Genomic DNA, 21,826 nt, shown 5'->3' with positions numbered 1-21,826 from the left:
ATACTATTACAATTTTAATAGTTTTTTCCTTTCTCAAAATGCATATACTTTTTTGGGCACCCTCTGTATACATACATTTTGTTTGTTTTGGAGACATTCTTAATTGCCCAGGGTACAGTGCGGTGGCATTATCATAGCTCACAGCTACTGCAGTCTCTTGGGCTCAAGTGATCCTCTTGCCTCAGCCTCCTGAGTAGCTGGGACTACTGGCACCCACCACAATGTCCAGCTGGTTTTTCTGTTTTTAGTAGAGATGGGGTATCACTCTTGTTCAAGCAGATCTTAATGGATCCATCCACCTTGGCCTCCCAGAGTGCAGAATACAGATGTGAGCCACCCACCCTGCCTGGCCCACATTTTCTTTATTAACTCATGAATTGACGGGCACTCAGGTTGATTCCACATCTTTGCAACTGTGAACTACGTGGCAGTAAACATTTGTGTGCTGGTATCGTTTTGATAAAATGACTTCTTTACCTTTGGGTAGATACCCAGTATTGGGATTGCTTGGATTGAATGGTCTACGTTTATTTCTTTGAGGAATCGCCATACTGTTTTCTATAGAAGTTCTACTCATTAGCAGTCCCATCAACAATGTATAAGCATTCTTTTTCTCAGCATCCTTGCAAGCATCTACTGTTCTATGACTTTTTAATAATGGACATTCTGCAAGAGGTAAGGTAGTACCTTATTGTGCTTTTAATTTGCATGGGTTATAGTATTTTCATAAATATATCACATTTTTTCTATTTTGTTTATGGAATTTTGGATTATTTCTTTTTTTTCTTTTTTTTTTTGTAGACAATCTCAAGCTGTTGCCCTGGGTAGAGTGCTGTGATGTCACAGCTCACAGCAAACTCACTCTTGGGCTTAAGTGATCCTCTGGCCTCCACCTCCCAGGTAGCTGGGACTACAGGTGCCCGCCACAACACCCAGCTAATTTTTGGTTGTAGTTGTCATTGTTGTTTGGTGGGCCTGGGCTGGATTTGAACTTGTCAGCTCCCATGTATGTGGCTGGTGCCCTAGCCACTTGAGCTATAGGCATCCAGCCTGGATTACTTCTTTCAAACTAATTTGGATAGAACTGACTGTATATTCTTATACATTTTTTTTTAATTTATTTTTTAAATTTCAGCTTAATTTGAGAGTACAAATGATTGTTACATTGTGTTTCTAAAGTAACGTTCAAGTTGTAGTGGAGCCCTTCATCCAGAGGGTTTGCTGTATACCCTTACATTGTGCATGCCTACATGAGAGAAAATCACAAGTACATTCTTATACATCTTTTTGTGCACCTGTTGTTATCATAGTCCTTGAGCACATTCCAAAAAGTGGAATGCTTGGTCATAGGATAACTATACATTTAGCTTTATTGGAAACCACCAAATAATTTTTCATTCCTATTGGCAAGGTATCCAAGTTCCACTTGCTCTACATTCCTATTGGCAAGTATGTTACATTCCTATTGGCAAGGTATCCAAGTTCCACTTGCTCTACATTCATCCCATGATGGGACTGTCAATTTCTTTACTTTTGGCCATTCAAATGGCAGTGTAATGATCTTGTGGTTTTAAATTTCATTTCCTGATGATGTTGAACACCTTTTCACATTAGTCATTTGTGACTTTTATGAAAAACTTGTTCAAGTCCTTTGCCCGTATATATATATTTTTTTTTGTAGAAAAAGAGTCTCACTGTACCGCCCTCGGGTAGAGTGCCGTGGCATCACACGGCTCACAGCAACCTCTAAGTCTTGGGCTTACGCAATTCTCTTGCCTCAGCCTCCCGAGCAGCTGGGACTACAGGCACCCGCCACAACGCCCGGCTATTTTGTTGTTGCAGTTTGGCCGGGGCTGGGTTTGAACCTGCCACCCTCGGCATATGGGGCCAGCGCCCTACTCACTGAGCCACAGGCGCCGCACCTTTGCCCATATTTTTAATTGGGTTGCTTATTAGGTTTTTGTAAACAAATTTTCTTTAAATTTTGGATACAAATTCTTGTCTGATATGTGTATCATGAATATTTTCTGTTTGGGGCTGACTATAATAATGTTGTAGGAGAAAGAAAGGAGTATAAGAGTATGTATGTATGAATTACATACTCATTTTTCTATAGTAAAAAATACATAGCATTTTAAAAAGTCAAATGCACCATTCCACCCCCATTAATGGCTACTATATATATATTATATATGTATGTATATGTATATGAACAAGTGTTGACATGAAAATGTACAGCAAGTGGAACCTTGCATGATGTTGGTGCAAATGTGAAATGGTGCAGCTGCTATGTAAAAAAGTAAGGCAGTTCCTTAGAAAATTAAAAATAGAATTACCAGATGATTCAATAATTCCACTTCTGGGTATAACAATTGAAAGCTGGTATATTTGTATACACAGTTGATACTTCCATACTCATGTTTTTAGCAGCATTATTTTTAACAGCCAAAAGATGGAGACAACTTAAGTCTCCATTGAAGGATAAAGGAATAAACAACACATGGTGTATTTTGACACGTGGTACAACATGCATGGACCTGTAAGACATTGGACTAGTGAAGACAGTCACAAAAGGACAAATACTGTGTGATTCCTGCCTATAGTATGAGGTGCCTAAAGTAGTCAGCCTTAGAAACTAGAAATGTTCACCAAGGGTTGGGGAAAGGAGATAGGATAATTATTATTTAGTATGTAACAGAGTTTGTTTTACAAAATGAAGAGTTCTACAGGTGGAGGTGGTGGTGAGGTAGCACAATATAAAATGTTCACAATGCTACTGAATTGTACACGTAGGTAGCTTTTGCTACGTGTATTTTACCACAATTATTTTTTTTTAAATCAAAAATAGTAGTGCAAGCATTTAAGTTAGAAGCATGGGGACAAATAACGGAAGTAATAGTAGTAGTTAACTTTGAGGCATGGCTATTAAGGGGGTGAATAGTGGGATAGGAGCACAGTAATTTTTTTCCATTAACCTACCTTTTAAAAGTATGATTTTTAAGTTATATACACGTATACTTTGGAAAAAATAAAAACATACATAAACTGAAACATGTTTAGAAGAAAGGAAATAGGTTATGATAGGCTTTAAAACCAGATGATCTGACATCTGGTCTTTAGATTTCATGGAAAAGAGTTATCTGTGAATTCAACACGTATGTAGATCTGCATTACTAAAATATGTAGTATTTAATAAGTAAACATGTTCCACACGTTCTCAAGTTAGACAATGAAAAAAGACTGACTGGAAGTGCAGGGAGAAGGTATTATTATTTTCTTTGGAAGTCTGGTCAGGAAAGGTCTCATTTACAGGGTCCACATAGTGTGGCAAGCATATGGCAAAGGGAAAGTTACTGGCTTCAGCAAAGGTAACTGGAGCGATGCAGGCTTAAATCTTAAGGATAAGGAGGTTATCAGACAGGAAAGAGGAAAGGAAGGCTATCCAAGAGGATGAATCAGCATTAACCAAGGTAAAGGGTTCGAATTTTTGCTGTCATTTCCTAAATGGACGTGGGCACGTCATTTAAACCCTGTGCCTGATAATTCAATGTACGCAACTGGCGTTCAATGAACAAATTAACCTATGTCTGTAGCCCAACATGAAGTTCTATAGTTTTCAAGAGGTGGATTATGTAGTTTGGGCCTCTGATGATCAGTATTAGAATTAGAACTAAGTGTATCAAAGATGGTCTGCCATGGGTCAGGCATGTAGGTTAAAAATACATTGTCCTAATTGATTAGTTAATGAAAAGGAAGTCTCCGAGATTTGATGACTGGGTATTGCCTATTTATTTATAGGAATGCAAATTAGAACACATTTGGAGGTGTAACTACACATATACTTATTTATAGATTTACATAAAAGCCTTGTATTGTTTGAGATCAACCATGAAGTTTTGAGTCCACAAAGGTGATTAGCAAGTAGAGCTCTAAGAAATAAAGAGGAGAGGGCAGACAGGGAAGGCAAGTGAAAAAATATCAAGGCTGGATGTGTAACAATCTAACATCCTATGGTTGAATCTAAACATCCATGTGTTTTCGTATATATAGTGACATACAGATTACTGGTAGCCTTTGCCACAGGAGTTTCAGAAAAAAGGCTGAAAAGATGATTATGTGGGCTTGAGAAATAAGAAAAGAAAACTTTTGGGCGGCGCCTGAGGGCGCCGGCCCCATATACCAAGAGTGGCGGGTTCAAACCCAGCCCCAGCCAAACTGTAACAAAAAAATAGCTGGGCGTTGTGGCGGGCGCCTGTAGTCCCAGCTGCTCGGAGGCTGAGGCAAGAGAATCGCGTAAGCCCAAGAGCTGGAGGTTGCTGTGAGCCGTGTGATGCCACGGCACTCTACCGAGGGCAGTAAAGTGAGACTGTCTCTACAAAAATAAATAAATAAATAAATAAAAGAAAGCTTTTTTCAGTGTTTGCTAAAAGTTTCCTCAACTTCCTTTAACTAGGCTGAGAAATATTGTTTTGATTAGAATTAGGTGTCAGATACTAATTTGCTCAGTCAAGTTAGCAATGGAGTTTCTCCTTTAATGAGTTGATAATAGACTTCCTAATGTAGAACTACCCTTTCTCCAGATACAAACCTCACTTTAACATTGCTCATCAGCTGCCTTGAGATTGGCTTTGTTCCACATTTTAATAGCATGTAGCAGGCCTAAGTCCTAGAGGTCACTCGCAGGATGTGAAGATACAGCAACACATACATACTTACTGTGTCAGATGTCTTGGATACTGTCCAGTTCTTAGAATATAGGTCTTTTATTAACTTTCTGTTAAACTTTGAGTCTATAATCATTCTCAACCTCCAAGTTCTTAGACTAAAGTTTACTTTTTTTGTGTGATTGCTATGATCATATTATCCTTAAAGGAGATACTGATTATGAGTATGTTATTGTACATTAATCAAGTGAAATAGGGTGTTCCCACTGGTAAAGTTAATGTGCTATACAAAAAAAGGGGTAGGGTAGGTTTAATAGAACTATGGAAGAATTTCATCTGAACTCAGTTTACAAGTTTCTTGGCTTTTTAAATGCCTTTAATAACAACACACCAACCCAGCTTAGCAAATTGTGACTACAAAATTTTATTTCAGGATTAAAAATAGTTCAGCTGTGACCATATTTGAAAAGTATTGATGGCTCTCCTTAAATTATTTTCGCAAATTGAAAAAATAATTAAATTTTTGACAGATTTGTCTTTTAATTCTAATGAGCATTATGCATGTATTTAAGTAATTGAAAATGTACCTGCAAAGAGAACTTAATTGTCCTTTATTACTATACATGTGTATGATACAAATGCCTTCCCAAAAGCATTTTCCTCTTAACCTTTAAACCAGTAATTTTCCTCAATTTATTAAAATAGATTTTTATAGATTTCAAGGGTATTGGATTGGTAGGAACTACAAGATGGCTACTTACAGAACTTCAGGGAAATACCCAAATATAGCATTATTTGAATGTATGCAAAAAAATACAAAGACTGCAGCTCTTGTTTTTTCAGTGAAACAAATCTTAAATCCTCAAAGCCAAGCAAACTATTAAACCTCAATAATGTGACAAACATCTAAATGCAAGTATTCATAAAGAAAGCAGTAGGTCTGAATTTGTAGTCTTAGATCAGAAAGTAAGCCAAACATGATAAACTGGACTGTGGGGTACTTGGGTGATTTCTATTTTAAGATTTAGTAGAGTGGAGACCTTAATGAAATTTTGAAGTATAGCTATTTTTCAAATTAAGAAACAAATCCTTATAATAGACCTATAATTGTTTTTCTTATATGTGGGAAATTGTCAATATAGAGAAATATTTACATGATTAAACTACAGTTATGTCCCTAAAATATAATACCAGCAACTTGCATATCCTAATCCCCCATATATTCTTTTGTCTTTTCCTTTTCAGATAACTACATTTTAATATCAGCTTTGGTGATTGCTATCACTGTAGTTTTGACAGTTTTGGGAGCAATCATTTGGTTCCTGTATAAAAGAAATTCTGATTTTGGTTTCACCACAGTTTTTTCAACTGCACCCCAATCACCTCATGATGATGACTGCATTTTGGTAGCTACAGAAGAAAATGAATACACTGTTCAACTTGAGTAAATTTTTGGTGTTCTCAGACTAAGACATCAAATGTCTTGACAGTGATTCCAGAGCAGTATTTTAATGTAAAACTTGACATTGAAATTATAGTTTTTATGGTATTCCTAATTTCAGTCCTTATCACTTATAACAAAAATTAACCTGTAATAGATTAATTGTATAACTTCATTGTACAAAAACAGATTTTAGAAAAGGAATTACATATGTAATTTAGAGGTTTTTACAACCTCAGCAAATAGAGCCTTTCTTTTGAACGTAGTAAAGGTTAAAGCCCAAGGAGATAAAAATAAAAACCCAGCCTACTTGTGTCACGTGCTCTATTTTTCCCTTCCATTTAGTTGAATTACTTTAGTTACGTTTATTGGTATAAATAAATAGGGAATAAGCCCGATTCTTAAATGGATCTCATACATTTAAATATTCTTAATACTGGTTATATTAGCAGATGCTTCCCTCTGGAGTTTTGTGTATCTTCCCCTATGATTTAGAAAAAAATTTTACACCCCATATGCCACGTAATTTGTTTCATTACTTTTAGACATTTTGAACCACAAGCACTAGTCACAAATGATTAGAATTTTACTAAAAGTTTATAATGTTTTGAAACAAAAGAATTATAACCATGTACAGGAAGGCATGGAGAGAGCTGGCAATGAGCATTTATTATAATGGTGCCCCTTTAAGGATTTCTCTCTTGACACCTTATCTTTTCCTATAAAAGGGATTTATAAATTTCCCAAGATTTAGAAATTGTTTTCCTTCAATAAATAACATGAAAAAACCCCCAAAAATACAAAGTACAAATGCAGTGATGACAACTGACAGATTTCGTTACACTCATTGTACATTTTTAAGACAGGTGAAAATTATTTGGGAGGTAAAAAATGAAATTAGAGAAAAGCTGCAATGAACGATTTTCTTCAGTATTCACAGCAAAAAGAATATTAGAAAAGAAGGAATGTGTAAGATTCACATGGATACACAGTCATGCATCACCTTAATGATGGTAATATATTCAGAGAAATGCATCTGTAGGCAATGTTTTCTCGTCAACAGAGTGTACTCTTACAAACCTAAATGGTATAGCCTACTATACGCTAGGCTACAAATCTGTACAGCATGTGACTACTACTGAATACTAGAAGCAGTTTTAACACAATGGTATTTGTACATCTAAACATAGAAAAGGTATAATAAAAATATGGTAATTTTCACTGTCATCTATGGTTTATCAATGACTGAAACAACATAATTTGGCCCACGTCTGTATACTATATTTAGACTATATATTAGACTATATTTAGAAACCTGAAAGCATTAACATAATCTCTCTCCTGAACCCACACGCCATCAATTACCTTACGAGGAATTATCTATTTTTTTTTCCCCCATGGGCACCATGCACTGGTTTTATAGACTATTTGACATATTTTCATCACACTGGTTAACATAGCCTTCCTGGCATTTTCTTAGTTATTGTGTTAAGACATTTATATTCTACATTTAGTTTCACATGAGGAATTACCTTAAGGGGATACGCTGTTTCTCTAGCTTGACTAATGGCAACAAAGCCCCAGCTTGTGCTGTTTTTCACTGAATGCCATGAATCAAAAATACCCTTCACAACAATTGACACTTTTGTTAAAGAAACACAAATGACTATAAAGTGACGGAAAACTATCAACAGTGTGGCAATGTAGTTCTAAAAGTGTTACAGTAGCTGTGTTACATGATTATGCTGAGGTTTTGAATAGTGATTAAGATGTTTATTACTGATAGGCTATTGATACTGCTCATAGTGAACATTGGCTTGGAATTCCTTCTGTTCTTCCTATCCAAATTATACCACTCTATTAAGAATTAAAAGCAATCTTACCACTTCCCTAAAACTCTCAAATCTTTAGAACTATAATGTCTACTTAGCCTCTAGCCACATGTGGCTATTTAAGTAAATTAAAATTAAACACGGGTAGTTTGGAATTCAATTCCTCAGGTAAGTTAGCCACACTGTTGAGTACTCAAATCACATGCAGCTGGTGGCCATCATACTGGTCAATGTACATTACAGAACATTTCCATTAAGAAAAAGTATTACCGGACAGTGTTGCTCTTTAATCAATGTGCTTTTCTACTTGACACTCCCATACAAATAATTTTGTGTACATTTCGGCAATTTCTACCTATTGCTCTCCCAAAATAGCTGTTTTTAACTGTGATTTAATTTTCAAGGTTGAGTTAATTGAATTTCAACAGGTCTAGAGGCCTCTGGTAATGAATTTTAAATGTATAAATTTAAATTTTCATTACATATCAGAACATCTAGCTCAGCACCTGTAGCTCACTGGTTAGGGCACCAGCCACATGCTCCAGGGCTGATGGGTTAGAACCTGGCCCGGGCCTGCTAAACAACGACAACTACAACAACAAAAAGCCTTGGGAGGCTGAGGCAAGAGAATCCCTTAAGCCCAAGAGTTTGAGGTTGCTGTGAGCTGGGACGCCATAGCACTCTATTGAAGGCGACATAGTGAGACTCGGTCTCAAAAATAAATAAAAAGTAAAAAAATACATTATCAGAACATCTATAGCAGACCCTTTTTATTCATTGGTAAATAGATAATTGTATCATATAGGCAAGTTTGTTTACAGCATTTATGATGTAGAAACTGCTTTCTTCAACACCTTAGTTCTAACTATTAATAATTTTTGGCAGGTAGAGAGAATAACATTTTCAACTACCTTTTTCTTGTATTTTCTGTAGAAATCAGGTCTTGCTATGTCGCCCAGGTTAGTCTCAAACTCCTGGGCTCAAGCAATCCTTCCACCTTGGCTCTCCAAAGTGCTGGAAACACAAGAACGAACAACTATACCCTGCTCAACTACTTTTCTTGGGAATCTGCATTCTTTGTACTTAGCAGTCTCTTTACATAAATTTTGTTCAGTGTTTATAAGTGATAGCCATTGATAACATCTATTTCTCACTCCTTTACTGTCACATTTGTACAATAATCAGAACTTAATATGAGAATATTTAAATAGTAAGTGGTACTTGGGAATTGTAAGAATACTATAAAGCTCAAGCCAATGCTACCACTGTCATTTATCATTTAATGACAAAACTATGTATAAATTATATGCACACTGATGAAAGGTTTTGTACCATTTAAAAAAAATTTTTTTTTTTGTAGAGACAAGAGTCTCACTGTACCACCCTCGGGTAGAGTGCCGTGGCGTCACATGGCTCACAGAAACCTCTCACTCTTGGGCTTACGCGATTCTCTTGCCTCAGCCTCCCGAGCAGCTGGGACTACAGGCGCCCACCATAACGCCCGGCTATTTTTTTTTTTTTTTGTTGTTGTTGTTGCAGTTTGGCCGGGGCTGGGTTTGAACCCACCACCCTCGGCATATGGGGCCGGCGCCCTACTCACTGAGCCACAGGCGCCGCCCCCATTTAAAAATTTTAAATAAAATTTTATAGGTTAAGCAGGAGACATTTAATTGTCATAGTGAATTTTATTAAAAAGTATGTATTTCAAATTCAAAACATCCCTAAGGACCTATAGTATATATTGAAACTAGTATCCTTAAATTTGTTATTTTTGCTTTAAGAAAGACAATACAAAGATAAGAGTCAAGGTTTGAGCAAATATTTTAGAAGCTTTTATATGAGATGGGATTTGATTTTAGTAAAATTTGTGGTTATAAGGTTTGAAGTCTTTGAGCACCAATTTAAAATGAAACATTCAAACTATAAAATAAATCAATCAGTATGCACTTTATTTCACACCAATGTTTTACATAAGATCAACAAACTGACTTGAATGGGCAAATTATTCCCATTTCAGAAATTACATGGTTTCTGTTTGGGTTCTGAAAAATTAGTTTGTTGCCATAACATCAAACACTTCAACCTAAAGCCACCTGAAGGTGTTTTAAAGTGTACCCCAAAGGTGCTGACAGAGGAAAAATTACAGTATTATGAAGTATACACAACTCATGACCACAGTGTACACCCATTCATAGTGAATAATCTGTTCTTTGAAGTTTGTGAAAAATATTAAGTCACCAAACAAATGCTCAGAATTACCAAGGAACAGTTAAAAACGACCAAGATCCAAACAGGTTATTTATATAATATTTATCTATAAAGAAATGACAACACTAAAAAACACATTGAAAACCAGTGTTTTAAATTTTGAACATGGGATTTAAAAATACTCCATCAACTTAAGATTGCAGTAATTGTTTTTTAACCAAATAGCACTTGACTGGCAATTCTGATGTAATTTCAGCTATAATATTCCCAAAAGGAATATCTACATACGTTGGCCTATCAAATATAATCTGCATTTTGCAAATCAATACAAAAACTTACCCATCATTTATATACTTTATATTTGTATACATTTTTAAAAATTACGTTTTATTGCTGGGTGAATTTAGAATCTAAATTAAATGTGGAAACTTTATACATATAATAAACACGCTTCATAACCTCCCCATTCTTTTATTTTTAAACACTGGCAACAAATGATTATCCAAATGAGACTACAACTTAAGGCATTTTAAAAGGAAAAATAATTAAGTGCCGTTTGGCATTTTATTTCCAAAGCATATTTGGGGTCCCACTAAGAGACTAAGACATGAACATTTTTTCATAAATATGACTACAGTAATCAGAACACAAAAACGTTCATGGGCATTGCTCAGATATTTAAAACAAGGGTAATACTTTCCCACTCACCTAGAAGAAAAATACTTTTGATTATCAGTTTATAAATGTCAGATTTGCCAGCCATGTTAAAAGGTCCAGCAGTAGAATCTTAATTCAGCAACACTTCGAATGAATATATATATATACATGCATGTATGTGTATGTATATATTCATTTTATGTATCAGACAGTCAATGTATTCAATAGGCATTTCCCCACAAAAACTGATTCATACTTAATTGCCAGTTTTAATAAACACTTGTTCACAGATCATCCATTTGTCTTATATGAAGTTAGGCAGTATCAAATGTTCTGTTATGGTCTCCATCATCTTCAGAATCATCCTCTGAAGCTGTTGAAAGAAAACAGGATGATCAAGATGATTTTAAGGGTGATAAGAATTGGAGGTGTAAGTATGAAGCCAGAACAGCAATGACTTGTAAAACAAAAACCCCAATTTAGTATACTGTTTGAGCACAATGATAAGTTATCATGACAGGGTTAGGGTGGTTTGACCATGGGTGATACTCATCCATAATGCCCCCGCCCCCGTTATTTTTTGTGATATTAAACAGTTTTTAAAAAATGAAAATGTTTAAAAATGTGGCTTAACAGTGTCTTCTAAAATGTTTGTGATCAATCTGTGTTCACAGTAGCCAATGATATACACACTAGAGAAAAAAGTGAATTTAAGGCAAGTGCTCTCACACACCTGAGTAGAATCTGGCTTATTACCGCTGCATGTTTGATGCATCCGATGAAAATGGAAAAAAAAAAAAAATGTACATAGAATAATAGGTTATGGGTGTTCTTGCAATTTACATCAAAGCTATGTCTATACAATGCCAAGATAAAGCTCTATTACATCAAAAAGCTTTATATAGACACAGCCTAAGTTAATTGGACTTAGTGAAAACCTGTTGAGATTAATTCCATGTCTCCACACTGTCAGAAATAATCACTTTTGAAACATTTCTGTCTTCAATTTATTGAAGAATCATTAGTGGCTCAAGAAATAAAAACATCCTGGAATGTCTTTAGGAAGGATAAAGCATAGAATTATGAATTCTGTGAAATGCTTTGCATGTGAAGGAAAATGAAAGCTCATTAATGTCTAACCAACGTCTCTCTGCTAATATCAAGGGCAGAAAGGTTTAACGGAATCTCTTCTTGTATTAATACTGGACAATTTAAGAGCATCCTGCAAATGGAATAAACCTAAATCAAAGCACAGAAAAAGTATGCAACAATTATAAATAACATGTATACTTAATAAATTATATCAAGCATATACCTAGCTCATGACTGATATAAACTCTATCAGTAAGTTCTATGCTATATCATGGAGAAATATCAAACTAAAAAAAAATAGCTTTTATAGGGAACTTCTTGTATTTTCTATTTGGTTAATGCCACAAGAGGAAAACTCAGTCAAAACCAATTTCAGAATGTATTAATACTCTAGTACTCAGGTTTTAATTTACAGCACCGTGTCTTTCATGCTCAAATGAGTTTATATATTTCACCTCCATTTTATATTCCTCTCACCTACTGGGAGTAGACATTGCTGTTCAGCTAAATTCTAAATTAAAATGTTTTTAAAAAACAAAAAATCTGGGGGAAATGTGCACTGAAACAAATTACTATCATATTGGATAAATTATTATAATTTTCAAAATAACAAAAAAAGCAGAGATCTTTGTATTAGGCAACATAAGATAAAGCATGAAGGGGAAAAATTTTTACACCACATAAATTCCCTCTAACTCCTTTAATATCACACATACACTAATTAAAACTGAAAATGTGGTCTCGTTTTTACCTCAAGTCTTTTAAAAACTTAAAACTAGTACAGACTTTAAAGAAATCTACCTTAGAATATTCAAGGATTTTTTTTTTTTGAGACAGAGTCTTACTTTATCACCCTCTGTAGAGTGCTATATCATCACGGCTCACAGCAACCTACAACTCCTGGGCTTAGGGGATTCTCTTGCCTCAGCCTCCTAAGAAGCTGGGACTACAGGTGCCTGCCACAACGCCCAGCTATTTTTTGGGTGCAGTTTGGAGGGGGCTGGGTTTGAACCCGCCATCCTCCGTATATGGGGCCAGCACCCTACCCACTGAGCTACAGGCGCCCCAGAATATTTAAGGAATTAAAATGTTCTTATGAGGACTTATATCTTACTTCAAAGGATGCTGAGCTTAAATGGTAAAATGTAATCCATACTTCAGATACTCCCAAGTATTTTGAAGATGAGCATAGAAAGTAATCAATTGGAGATATATACAATTAAAAAACACTTCAAAGAGTTTATTGGAATGAGAAGCTTTTTGCTTTGGGTAAAAAAGTACAATAGGTAGGGGTTAAATGGGGGGGTCATCCCGGGTACCCACAACTGTTCTAGAGCCACCAATACCTGTGCCCACTTGCTATGAAGTTATAGGACTTTGAGAAAACGGTAGGTTGTGCAGACGGTTATAAAGATTTGGGCATTTCAGTGCCTGCACAAAGCTAGGGCACAAGACCTCATTATGGAATGTCATCTTAAGAGACTAGAGCTGCTGGCAGAGCTGGCAACTTCTTAAGGAGGACCTGAACAACAAGCAAAAAACCCTCTCTGTGTTCTGTTAATGGACACAGAATCAGCACTCTATTCCCCTATTAGCCTGAAACCATATATAAGCCTAGGGAAAACCTTTTATGATCTACCGAAGCTGAATAACAAATACAATTTCTTACCAAAAGAAAAAAACCTCTAACATTAAGAAATGCAGTTTGATTAGTACTTAAGATTCATGCTTTCTTTCTGATTACAAGTGATATCAAAGTGATCAAAAATAAATTTTTATTTAACATAAAGTAAAATGCTGGTGGTTAAAATTATATCCTTCTTTAACTTATTTCCCGTGTTTCCTAAATCAATCACTTTGGTATTATTAAGCTTGTATAGGAAGTTTTGATTTGGTACAAAAGAGTATATACTTAAGGTTTTGTTCTGTGGGTTTAATTTGCAAAAGTAAATTCAGTAAATCTGGGGAGGGGAAATTCCACCTACTTTCGAGATCTTCCATATGTGCCTGAAGAGTTCTTGCAAGGTTAATAAACTAGAAACAATGCAGAAAGAAATACAGTAGTTTAAATGTTGCAAATGGATCTAAAGAGTCAGTATAGGAGATTCATTTCTATTTAAAAAGTCAAACATCAATTTAAACCTTTAAATAGGGGTCTATCTCCCCCCACATCAAAAATTACAAGTTTAAGGGTATTATTTTAAAATGTTTTATATAAGCATTATTAATCATGTAGAAACCAGTTTCTTGAAATCAGGAGCAGATACAACAAAATAATTTTATCCATTAGTCTGTCTTCTTGTACAACACTTAAAAAAATTATGAAATGGAAGGGAGAAAAATCCAGAGAACTCGTAATTTGGACCCAAATGAATTTAGTTTTAGTGGTCAACTTAAAACAAAAATCCTCCCCCAAATCTCTATTTTCCTTTCTAAATTTGATAGTTTTAGAAGTGTATCTTTAGTTCTAAAATTTAAAAAAAATCCTAAAAATGACTTTCACTTTTGAAGTGATCCAATACTTTAGAAATTCTTAATATTAACTTTCACAAACACATGAATTCAAAAGACCTTATATGCTTTAATTCACTCTGAAGAGTTAAGATACCCTTTTAGAAATAATTTCATAGCATCAACTGAAGTTAATGGCTTATGATTTCTAAAGTACTTAGTAATGGCTCAAATGCAAATGCTGTTTGTTCTCTTTACTTGCAACAATAATACTCTGTGAACTGGGTCAATGGAATAATATCCATGTGATAATAAAACACAGAAAAATATTTTAGTAATTTAGAAGGAGTATCATATACATTTAATTGCAGTTATTTGATAATTTTCAAAATAAAAACATTACACATTAATATGAACTCCACTAAATCTTTATCAAAGTGAACATTATATAAAAAGCAAAGGATATATTTATGAACACATTCAAGATATGAAGTGTTCCAAATGCTGCAGTTAAAGATACACACACCCACACACACACACACCCACACACCCACCCACCCACCCACCCTTTAACCCTGCTACACAAAATGGCCAAGACAGCAGACCATAAAGTTTCCTCTGGTATGCTGAGGCAAACAGCATCATTTACTTACAAATATCTAACAAAAACATAGCCCAAATATTGTATTATATGGTTAACAGTGTACATAGTAAACACCTAATAGTCCATACCTTAAAGAGTTTGTGATATGAACACTTAAAATTTAGTACACTGGTAATCTTTTACAAAATAGTTAATAAAAAAAAACAGTGAAGTTAATTTTCCACGCTCTTTTGGTTTTTGGAGTTCAATTTTAGGCTTATAAGTTATAATATTGAGGTTTCTTTTTTTTTGTTTTTTAAATTAAAAAGGCCATTTTCCCTTGATGTTTCCAATTCTATTTCCGTTCTTGTTTTTCACTGAAATATATTCCAATTACCTTCAAGAGCTAGAAAATTACTTCTTTCTCTAAAATAGCTTTATGAGAAAATCAGTCTGCTTGTTGTAGAAGATAGCAATTTTCATGAAATCTACAGCATCTTTATTTTTATAAGAAACATTTTAAAATAAGAGCATCCCAAAGGAAATAGTATGTGAACATACAAAACAATATGCTTTCCAAGGCAAAAACTTGCTGTATCATACCCTTCTCCCTCCTCTCCCCCACTCCAATATTACTTACTCGGACACGTGTACTTGGTTCATTTGTATTTCCCATCATATCAGAAAAGCTTTGTTCACACAAGTGCAATAATACAACTAGGTAGAGACCAGAGCTGATAAACTCATACTCAGCCTTTGATAGGGAAGCAAACAGAAGAAAAGGAAAAATATGGAGAATAAAAAATTAGTAGAATCAAGATCCATATTCACAGTACATTGAAAAACTATAGGGAATGTACTCATATCCAGTTCCCAGTTAGGGATACAATGAAAACAAAAATTAAAAGACTGTTCTGTCCTTTATAATTTCATAAAATGTTACTAATGCCTTTTAATGAGTCCAAATAGGTGGAAATATCCTGTATATTCTCATGTAGTCTTTCCTTTGTGTGACGATTTATGTAAAAATGGAACTTTTAAATCATTTGATAGAATTAATGCTCTAGTTTTCTATAAAGGTCAAATGGTATTTATTTAAACATATCATTATATCTATATCTAAACCAATATACTACCATTCCTAAAACCTATCCTGATACCTGAAGTTTTTTCTTTGTAATACAATGAACTTAAGTAACAGTAATAAAAGAATATGTATCACTCACACAGAAATTATAAATAGTAAAAACAGTGTTCTTTGGTCCCAACTGTCCCCCCTTTTTTGAAACTATAAACAAATGTCATGAATACAACAGTATTATTAAAAAGGTAACAGGTCTTGTCATTTTCACACCTAATGAACTCCTTATAAATTCCGCTTTTTGAGAAATTAACTCATCTAAAAAGAATTGGATGTTCTTAGTATCAACTTAAGGGAGTAACTGGTTATCCTATTCTACTGAGTATTCAAGAAATTTGAAATTAATCTCTTAAATGTTTCAAAAAATTCTTAAGTTAATAATTATTTTCATTTGGGGAAGAGGGACACAGAATCTCTCTCTGTTGCCTGAGCTGGAGTACAGTGGCATCAGCATAGCTCACTGCCACCTCAAACTCCTGAGAGCTCCAACATTCTTCTTGCCTCAGCCTCCCTCTCTCTCAGCCTCCAGAGTAGTTGGGACTAAGCACTCACTCAGCTGACTTACTGTTTGTGGTCTTGCACTTCCTCAGGCTGATCTTGAATTCTCTGCCTTAAGCAATCCTCCTGCCTTGGCCTCCCAAAGTGCTATGGTAACAGCCTTACCTTGCATATTTTTAACTTAAATGGAAGTGATATATTCAGAAAACATTGAAATATTTTAAGTGGTTATCACCTTGGAAAAGCTGAAACCACTGGATAAAGAGAAAGATGGACTATTAAACTAATCACTTGAAAACAATGAGGGTAGGAGTCAAGCCAGTAGAATCCATTATTCATACAAAACAAACAAGTTAAAGCCAAGAAGCTTTATCATGATTGTCATTGTTTTGTGTGATGACTTCACCTAACATTTCCTGACACTTCAAATTATTTAACAATGTTAGTCATTAAAATGCTTGGAGAACAATAAGACATTCCTGGCTGAATTGAAAAACCAAAGAACTGCCTTTAAGAAACATGATGGAACATCCAGGAAAGGAAGATGGCAAGAGAAGACAATCCTTTTGAAATCTACTCCCATTTTGAGAAGTATATACACATACACACACTGGTGTGTGTATGTATATTTATACTATATATACATACATGTACATATATATACATACACACATATATATTTCCACATTATTCCACCTTTCCTTATTCTTTGCTCTTTAAAATACCAATGCTCAGCTCTCTATAGAGACGTTCCTGGGGATTTAAGATATTTCCTTGAAGGAAGTGGTATTCCTTTAAAACAAATAGCTCATTAGAGAATAAAATATAATTGATTAATTAGAGTAGCACCTAAGCTATATCAACTGCCCGATATTTCATTTCTTACATCAGGGATTCTTAATCTGGATCTAAGCAATTAACTTCAAAGGATCTGGGAATCCCTTAAATTAGACACAAAAATTTGTGTCTGTGTTTTCTTACTTTTTTTCCCTTAGGCCTGCTATGTGTCTTTATTTTCTAAGCAGTGTACATAGTTTTAATCAGATTTTCAGAGAATATCCATTATTACCACATCTTAAAAATAAAGGCTGTTAAGAAAAATGTCACATACAGTTTGATTCCATTTATTTGAAATACCTAGAATAGGTAAGTCAGTAAGACAGAATATAGACTGGTGGCTGCCAGGCACTGGGAGAAGGATGAAATGGAGAGTAAATACTTAAAAGAGTACAGAATTTTCTTTCGGAGTGATGAAAATGTTTTGGAACTAAAAAGAGATGGTTGTACAACATAGTGAATGTATTATCACTGAATTGTTCACTTTAAAATGGCTTTTATGTTTTGTTAACTTCACTCAATAGTAAAAAAAATTACTCCTTTATTTAAAAAGTGGTTTTTAAGCATTTCATGCATTTCCTTTCTATCATAACTTTTTATAACAAATATGCTAACCACACGTGAATATTTTGATTCTAGAATCACTCTTGTAAATCTCCTTATCTTTCCTCCTCATCCTAAATTTTCCTTCAGTTGAGAAAAGGGAGTGGGGGAGAGAATTTGAATGCTTTATTCTAACTATCATTTGAATATCTCAAAAACTTACAGCACTGGGGAAGTAAGGCTGGATGGACTGTCTCCGTTGGGACCACCTGCTTAATTATTTTCACTTTTATTTAGGAAGCATAAATTTTACCTGAATCAATCTAAAACCCGTGACTTGACTATCTTTCACTTACAAAAAGTAAAGCAAAAGATAAAGAAAAATTATTAAATTATAAAACAATGTGTAACAGAACTTATGCTAAGAATATATTATTTTAATGTAGAGTTTCTGACCATGATTTAACCTTTTCTTCAAGAGCTGTCCTTTAAGCGTAGAATAGACACTTACCAAATTAGGCAAAATATACTAACTTGTTCATTTGCATGAGCTCTATGCAGTTCATGAATATCAAAATCCTCCAGGTTAAGCTGCAACTTCTCTTTACAGAGTTCACAGGTGGTTACAGCCTCTAATGAAGAACCTGGCAAAATTAAATTACAAGTAAAGCTTAACTTTACAATGCCTTCACAAAACATTTTTCCTCATAAGTTTTAAGCTAAAAAAAAAAAAAAAATCTTAAAAGGTTTGGAGAAGAGGAAAAAAACACTGCATTGCTGCAGGAAACCAATCATGTCCCCTAGAATAAGAATCCATAATACTCAATGTGCATGTCAGATCCTGCCCTACAATATTTAAGCCTCCACTCATTATTTAGATCTTGCTGTTTTTATCTCCCAGATATTCATTCATACATCCTTGATCCTCAAAAGTTGATAGGTGCAACGGAATGTTATCTGTACTTCCTATTACCGCCTTAAATATCTTGGCATGATGCCATGAAAACTAAATGATATAACATTCCAAACAATTAGTTACATACCAAGGCCAATATTTTGATATTACAGCGTATACATAAGATCTACTGGAATCCAAGGAATGTGCCTACCATACTGCCTAGAAGGGGAAAAAAGGGAGCCATCATTGTCTAAATAAGAACAGCTTCTCTCAGCCACAAAAGGAGTTCAGTCCTGACACACTCTATAACATAGATGAACCCTGAAAACATGCTAAGTGAAACAAGGCAGATACAAAAGGACAAATAGTTATGTTTTGCCATTCATATGAATGTATAGGTGATTATATATTGATTTCACAGTAGTATCGAGGACATTGGATACTTTTTTCCCCATTCTTGAGATACTTTTACTAAGAAGAGTATGTTCCAGCTCCACCTCAGTGAACATAAAAGGCATGAAGTCTCCACCTTTTTATGGCTGCATAGTATGCCATGGTGTACATATACCATAATTTGTTGACCTCACGTAATATGCATGACACAATGGTACATTTCAAAACTATTAAGAAATGAGTATAACTGTGATGGATGTGTTACTTAATTCAATGTAAGCATTTCACATTGTATATCAAAGCAGTACACTGAACCCCATAAATGCATCAATATACAAAGTTACGATATAATAAAAAAATGATTTAAAAAGGACAAATATTTGTTGATTCAACTTACTTATGAAAAATCTAGAACAAATTCATAGACAAAAAAATAGATAAGAAGTTACCAGGGTTGGAGGGAGGAAGGAGTTGGGAGTCAACACTTAATGGGTATACATAGTTTTTGTGAAGAATGATGAGAGTTTGGGATATAGTATTGATGACTGCACAACACTCTAAATATACTAAATGCTACTGAATTATATACTTGAAAATGGTCAAAATGACAAATTGTATTACATCTATTTTACCATAATTCATTTAAAAAGGAAACAGAAAAAAACTATCTATTCCATGTGCATTTAACATTTGATTATTCCTAAGCTTAGGTTCCAATTTAGTAGCTAGTAGCCTTGCCTAATTAAAAATGAACATTTCCAAAAACAAAAAAAGAAAAAGAAAAAAATGAAGATTTCCGGGGCAGTACCTGTGGCTCAGTGGGTAGGGCACCAGGCCCCATATACCAAGGGTGGTGGGTTTGAACCCAGCCCCAGCCAAACTGCAACCAAAAAAATAGCCAGGTGTTGTGGCGGGTGCCTGTAGTCCCAGCTACTCGGGAGGTGGAGGCAAGAGAATCGCCGAAGCCCTTAGGGGAGTGCTGTGAGCTGTGATGCCGCAGCACTCTAAGGGCGATAAAGTAAGACTGTCTAAAACAAAACAAAACAAAAAAACAAAAATGAAGCTTTCCGTCCCTTTCCTGTGTTTATATGGAGATAAGACTTCAAACTAAAAAATGTCCTAAAGATTAAATTATGTAACAGAGTTATGGGTTTAATTTCAGTTCAACTAACTTCTGTATTTGTTGAATGGCTATTACATGCTAAACAATAACCAGAGGTTCTGGAGTTTCAGGAAAAAAGTAGTAGCTCCTGTCTTCAACCAGCTCACAGAACTCTTACAGCAGTATTAACACATGCAAATTTTTAGAAAACAGCTAAAGCTAAAAGGAAAGTGAATGCTAACCTGGAGAAGTTATGTTGCCTGTGTTACCTCAAAATCAGTGATAGTCAAGTCACATCAAGGTTTTACTATATTTCAAGTAAAAGAATAAAAACCCAGTGTTTTTGTTTTGTCTTGTTTTGCTTTAGAGACAGGGTCTCAGCTCTGTTACCCAGATTACAGTTTTGTCATCACAACTCACTGCAAACTCAAACTCTGGCTCGAGCAATCCTCCTGGCCTCAGCCTCAAGCAGCTGGGACTACAAATATACCACTATGCGCCTTGCTTTTTTTTTTTTTTTTTTTAAGAGACCAGGTCTCACTCTTGCTCAGGCTGGTCTTCAATTCCTGGACTCAAGGAACCCTTCCACTTCAGCCTCTCAGAGTGCTACAATTACAGGACTGAGCCACTGCACTGGGCCTATTTTTCTGGTTCTGGAGTCTAGCATACAAGAAGATGTTAGCACTGAATTATAAAAATTAACGTTGTTACAATGAACTAAATTTAGGATAAGCCTTCTGTATGACCTGATGGAAGAAAAAATGAAAAAGACGTTTTAAAAGGCTTTATTAGACATTTCATAAAACTATTCTTGATTTAGAAACAGGAAAAGTATAATTCTAAAATATGAATCTTAGAGATTATTTAATACAATTCTGTTATACCTTAGGGCCTTTTCTCTTCTATGGTACAATGTAATACCCAATGTCATCAAAAAAGGTCATACAGTTGGGAGCAACCTATTTACCCCTATATTCCTTAATCAGGGTTCCTCATTCAAGGAGCGCCGACTGTATCTGCCTGAACTTGTATGACTTTGAAATTCATCTTCATATGAATAAAGCTCACATAAACTTTAGAGTTTAAAAATCCATATATATAGTAGCTGTTTAAATATTTATTAGGAAGGTTCAGATGTTGAGATCTATATATTCAGTTAATCACATCTTAAAAAGTACTTATTATAACTTCATAAAAATAACTCACCTGTTATCAAGTATGTACCATGTCTCAGTAGTAGCGTGTGTAACTACAAATGTTATCTCTTTGGACATTCACAACAACTCTGTAGCATTACTCAATTTTATTCATGATGGAACTGAGGCCCAACCTGAGTTCTATTTAAGTTCTATCTAAGAATCTTTAGGAGTAGATCTGAAATATCTTTATTTTAAATAACATGAATGAGTGATTTTAATCAGTAACTAAGGTTGAGAACCAATGTTAAGTAATACATTCAAGAGCCTACATAGTCAGGTAAGCATTG

General features: G+C 34.7%; 2 protein-coding genes across 8 annotated transcripts in view; one reads left to right on the top strand and one right to left on the bottom strand.

The window, feature by feature from the left end:
- LOC128589810 (CD302 antigen) overlaps positions 1-6,936 on the top strand; it is a 190,133-nt gene extending 183,197 nt beyond the window's left edge. For both annotated transcript variants that reach the window (XM_053596509.1, XM_053596508.1), the window contains one exon: positions 5,910-6,936. In XM_053596509.1, the coding sequence (XP_053452484.1) occupies positions 5,910-6,112 (203 nt within the window). In that variant the 3' untranslated portion in view covers positions 6,113-6,936. The remainder of the gene's footprint in view (positions 1-5,909) is intronic.
- Positions 6,937-9,865: 2,929 nt separating this feature from the next.
- MARCHF7 (membrane associated ring-CH-type finger 7) overlaps positions 9,866-21,826 on the bottom strand; it is a 54,681-nt gene continuing 42,720 nt past the window's right edge. For 5 of the 6 annotated variants that reach the window (XM_053596511.1, XM_053596513.1, XM_053596510.1 and 2 more), the window contains 4 exons: positions 18,482-18,591; positions 15,569-15,682; positions 13,880-13,928; positions 9,866-11,175 (listed from right to left, as the gene is read on the bottom strand). In XM_053596511.1, the coding sequence (XP_053452486.1) occupies positions 11,117-11,175; positions 13,880-13,928; positions 15,569-15,682; positions 18,482-18,591 (332 nt within the window). In that variant the 3' untranslated portion in view covers positions 9,866-11,116. Of the gene's footprint in view, positions 11,176-13,879; positions 13,929-15,568; positions 15,683-18,458; positions 18,592-21,826 lie in introns of those variants that run through there. The other variant, XR_008381134.1, reaches the window with a different exon arrangement.

Source organism: Nycticebus coucang, chromosome 7 (genome assembly GCF_027406575.1).
Source record: "Nycticebus coucang isolate mNycCou1 chromosome 7, mNycCou1.pri, whole genome shotgun sequence".
In the NCBI taxonomy this organism is placed as follows: domain Eukaryota; kingdom Metazoa; phylum Chordata; class Mammalia; order Primates; family Lorisidae; genus Nycticebus; species Nycticebus coucang.
This window is presented reverse-complemented; position numbering and strand designations above follow the sequence as displayed.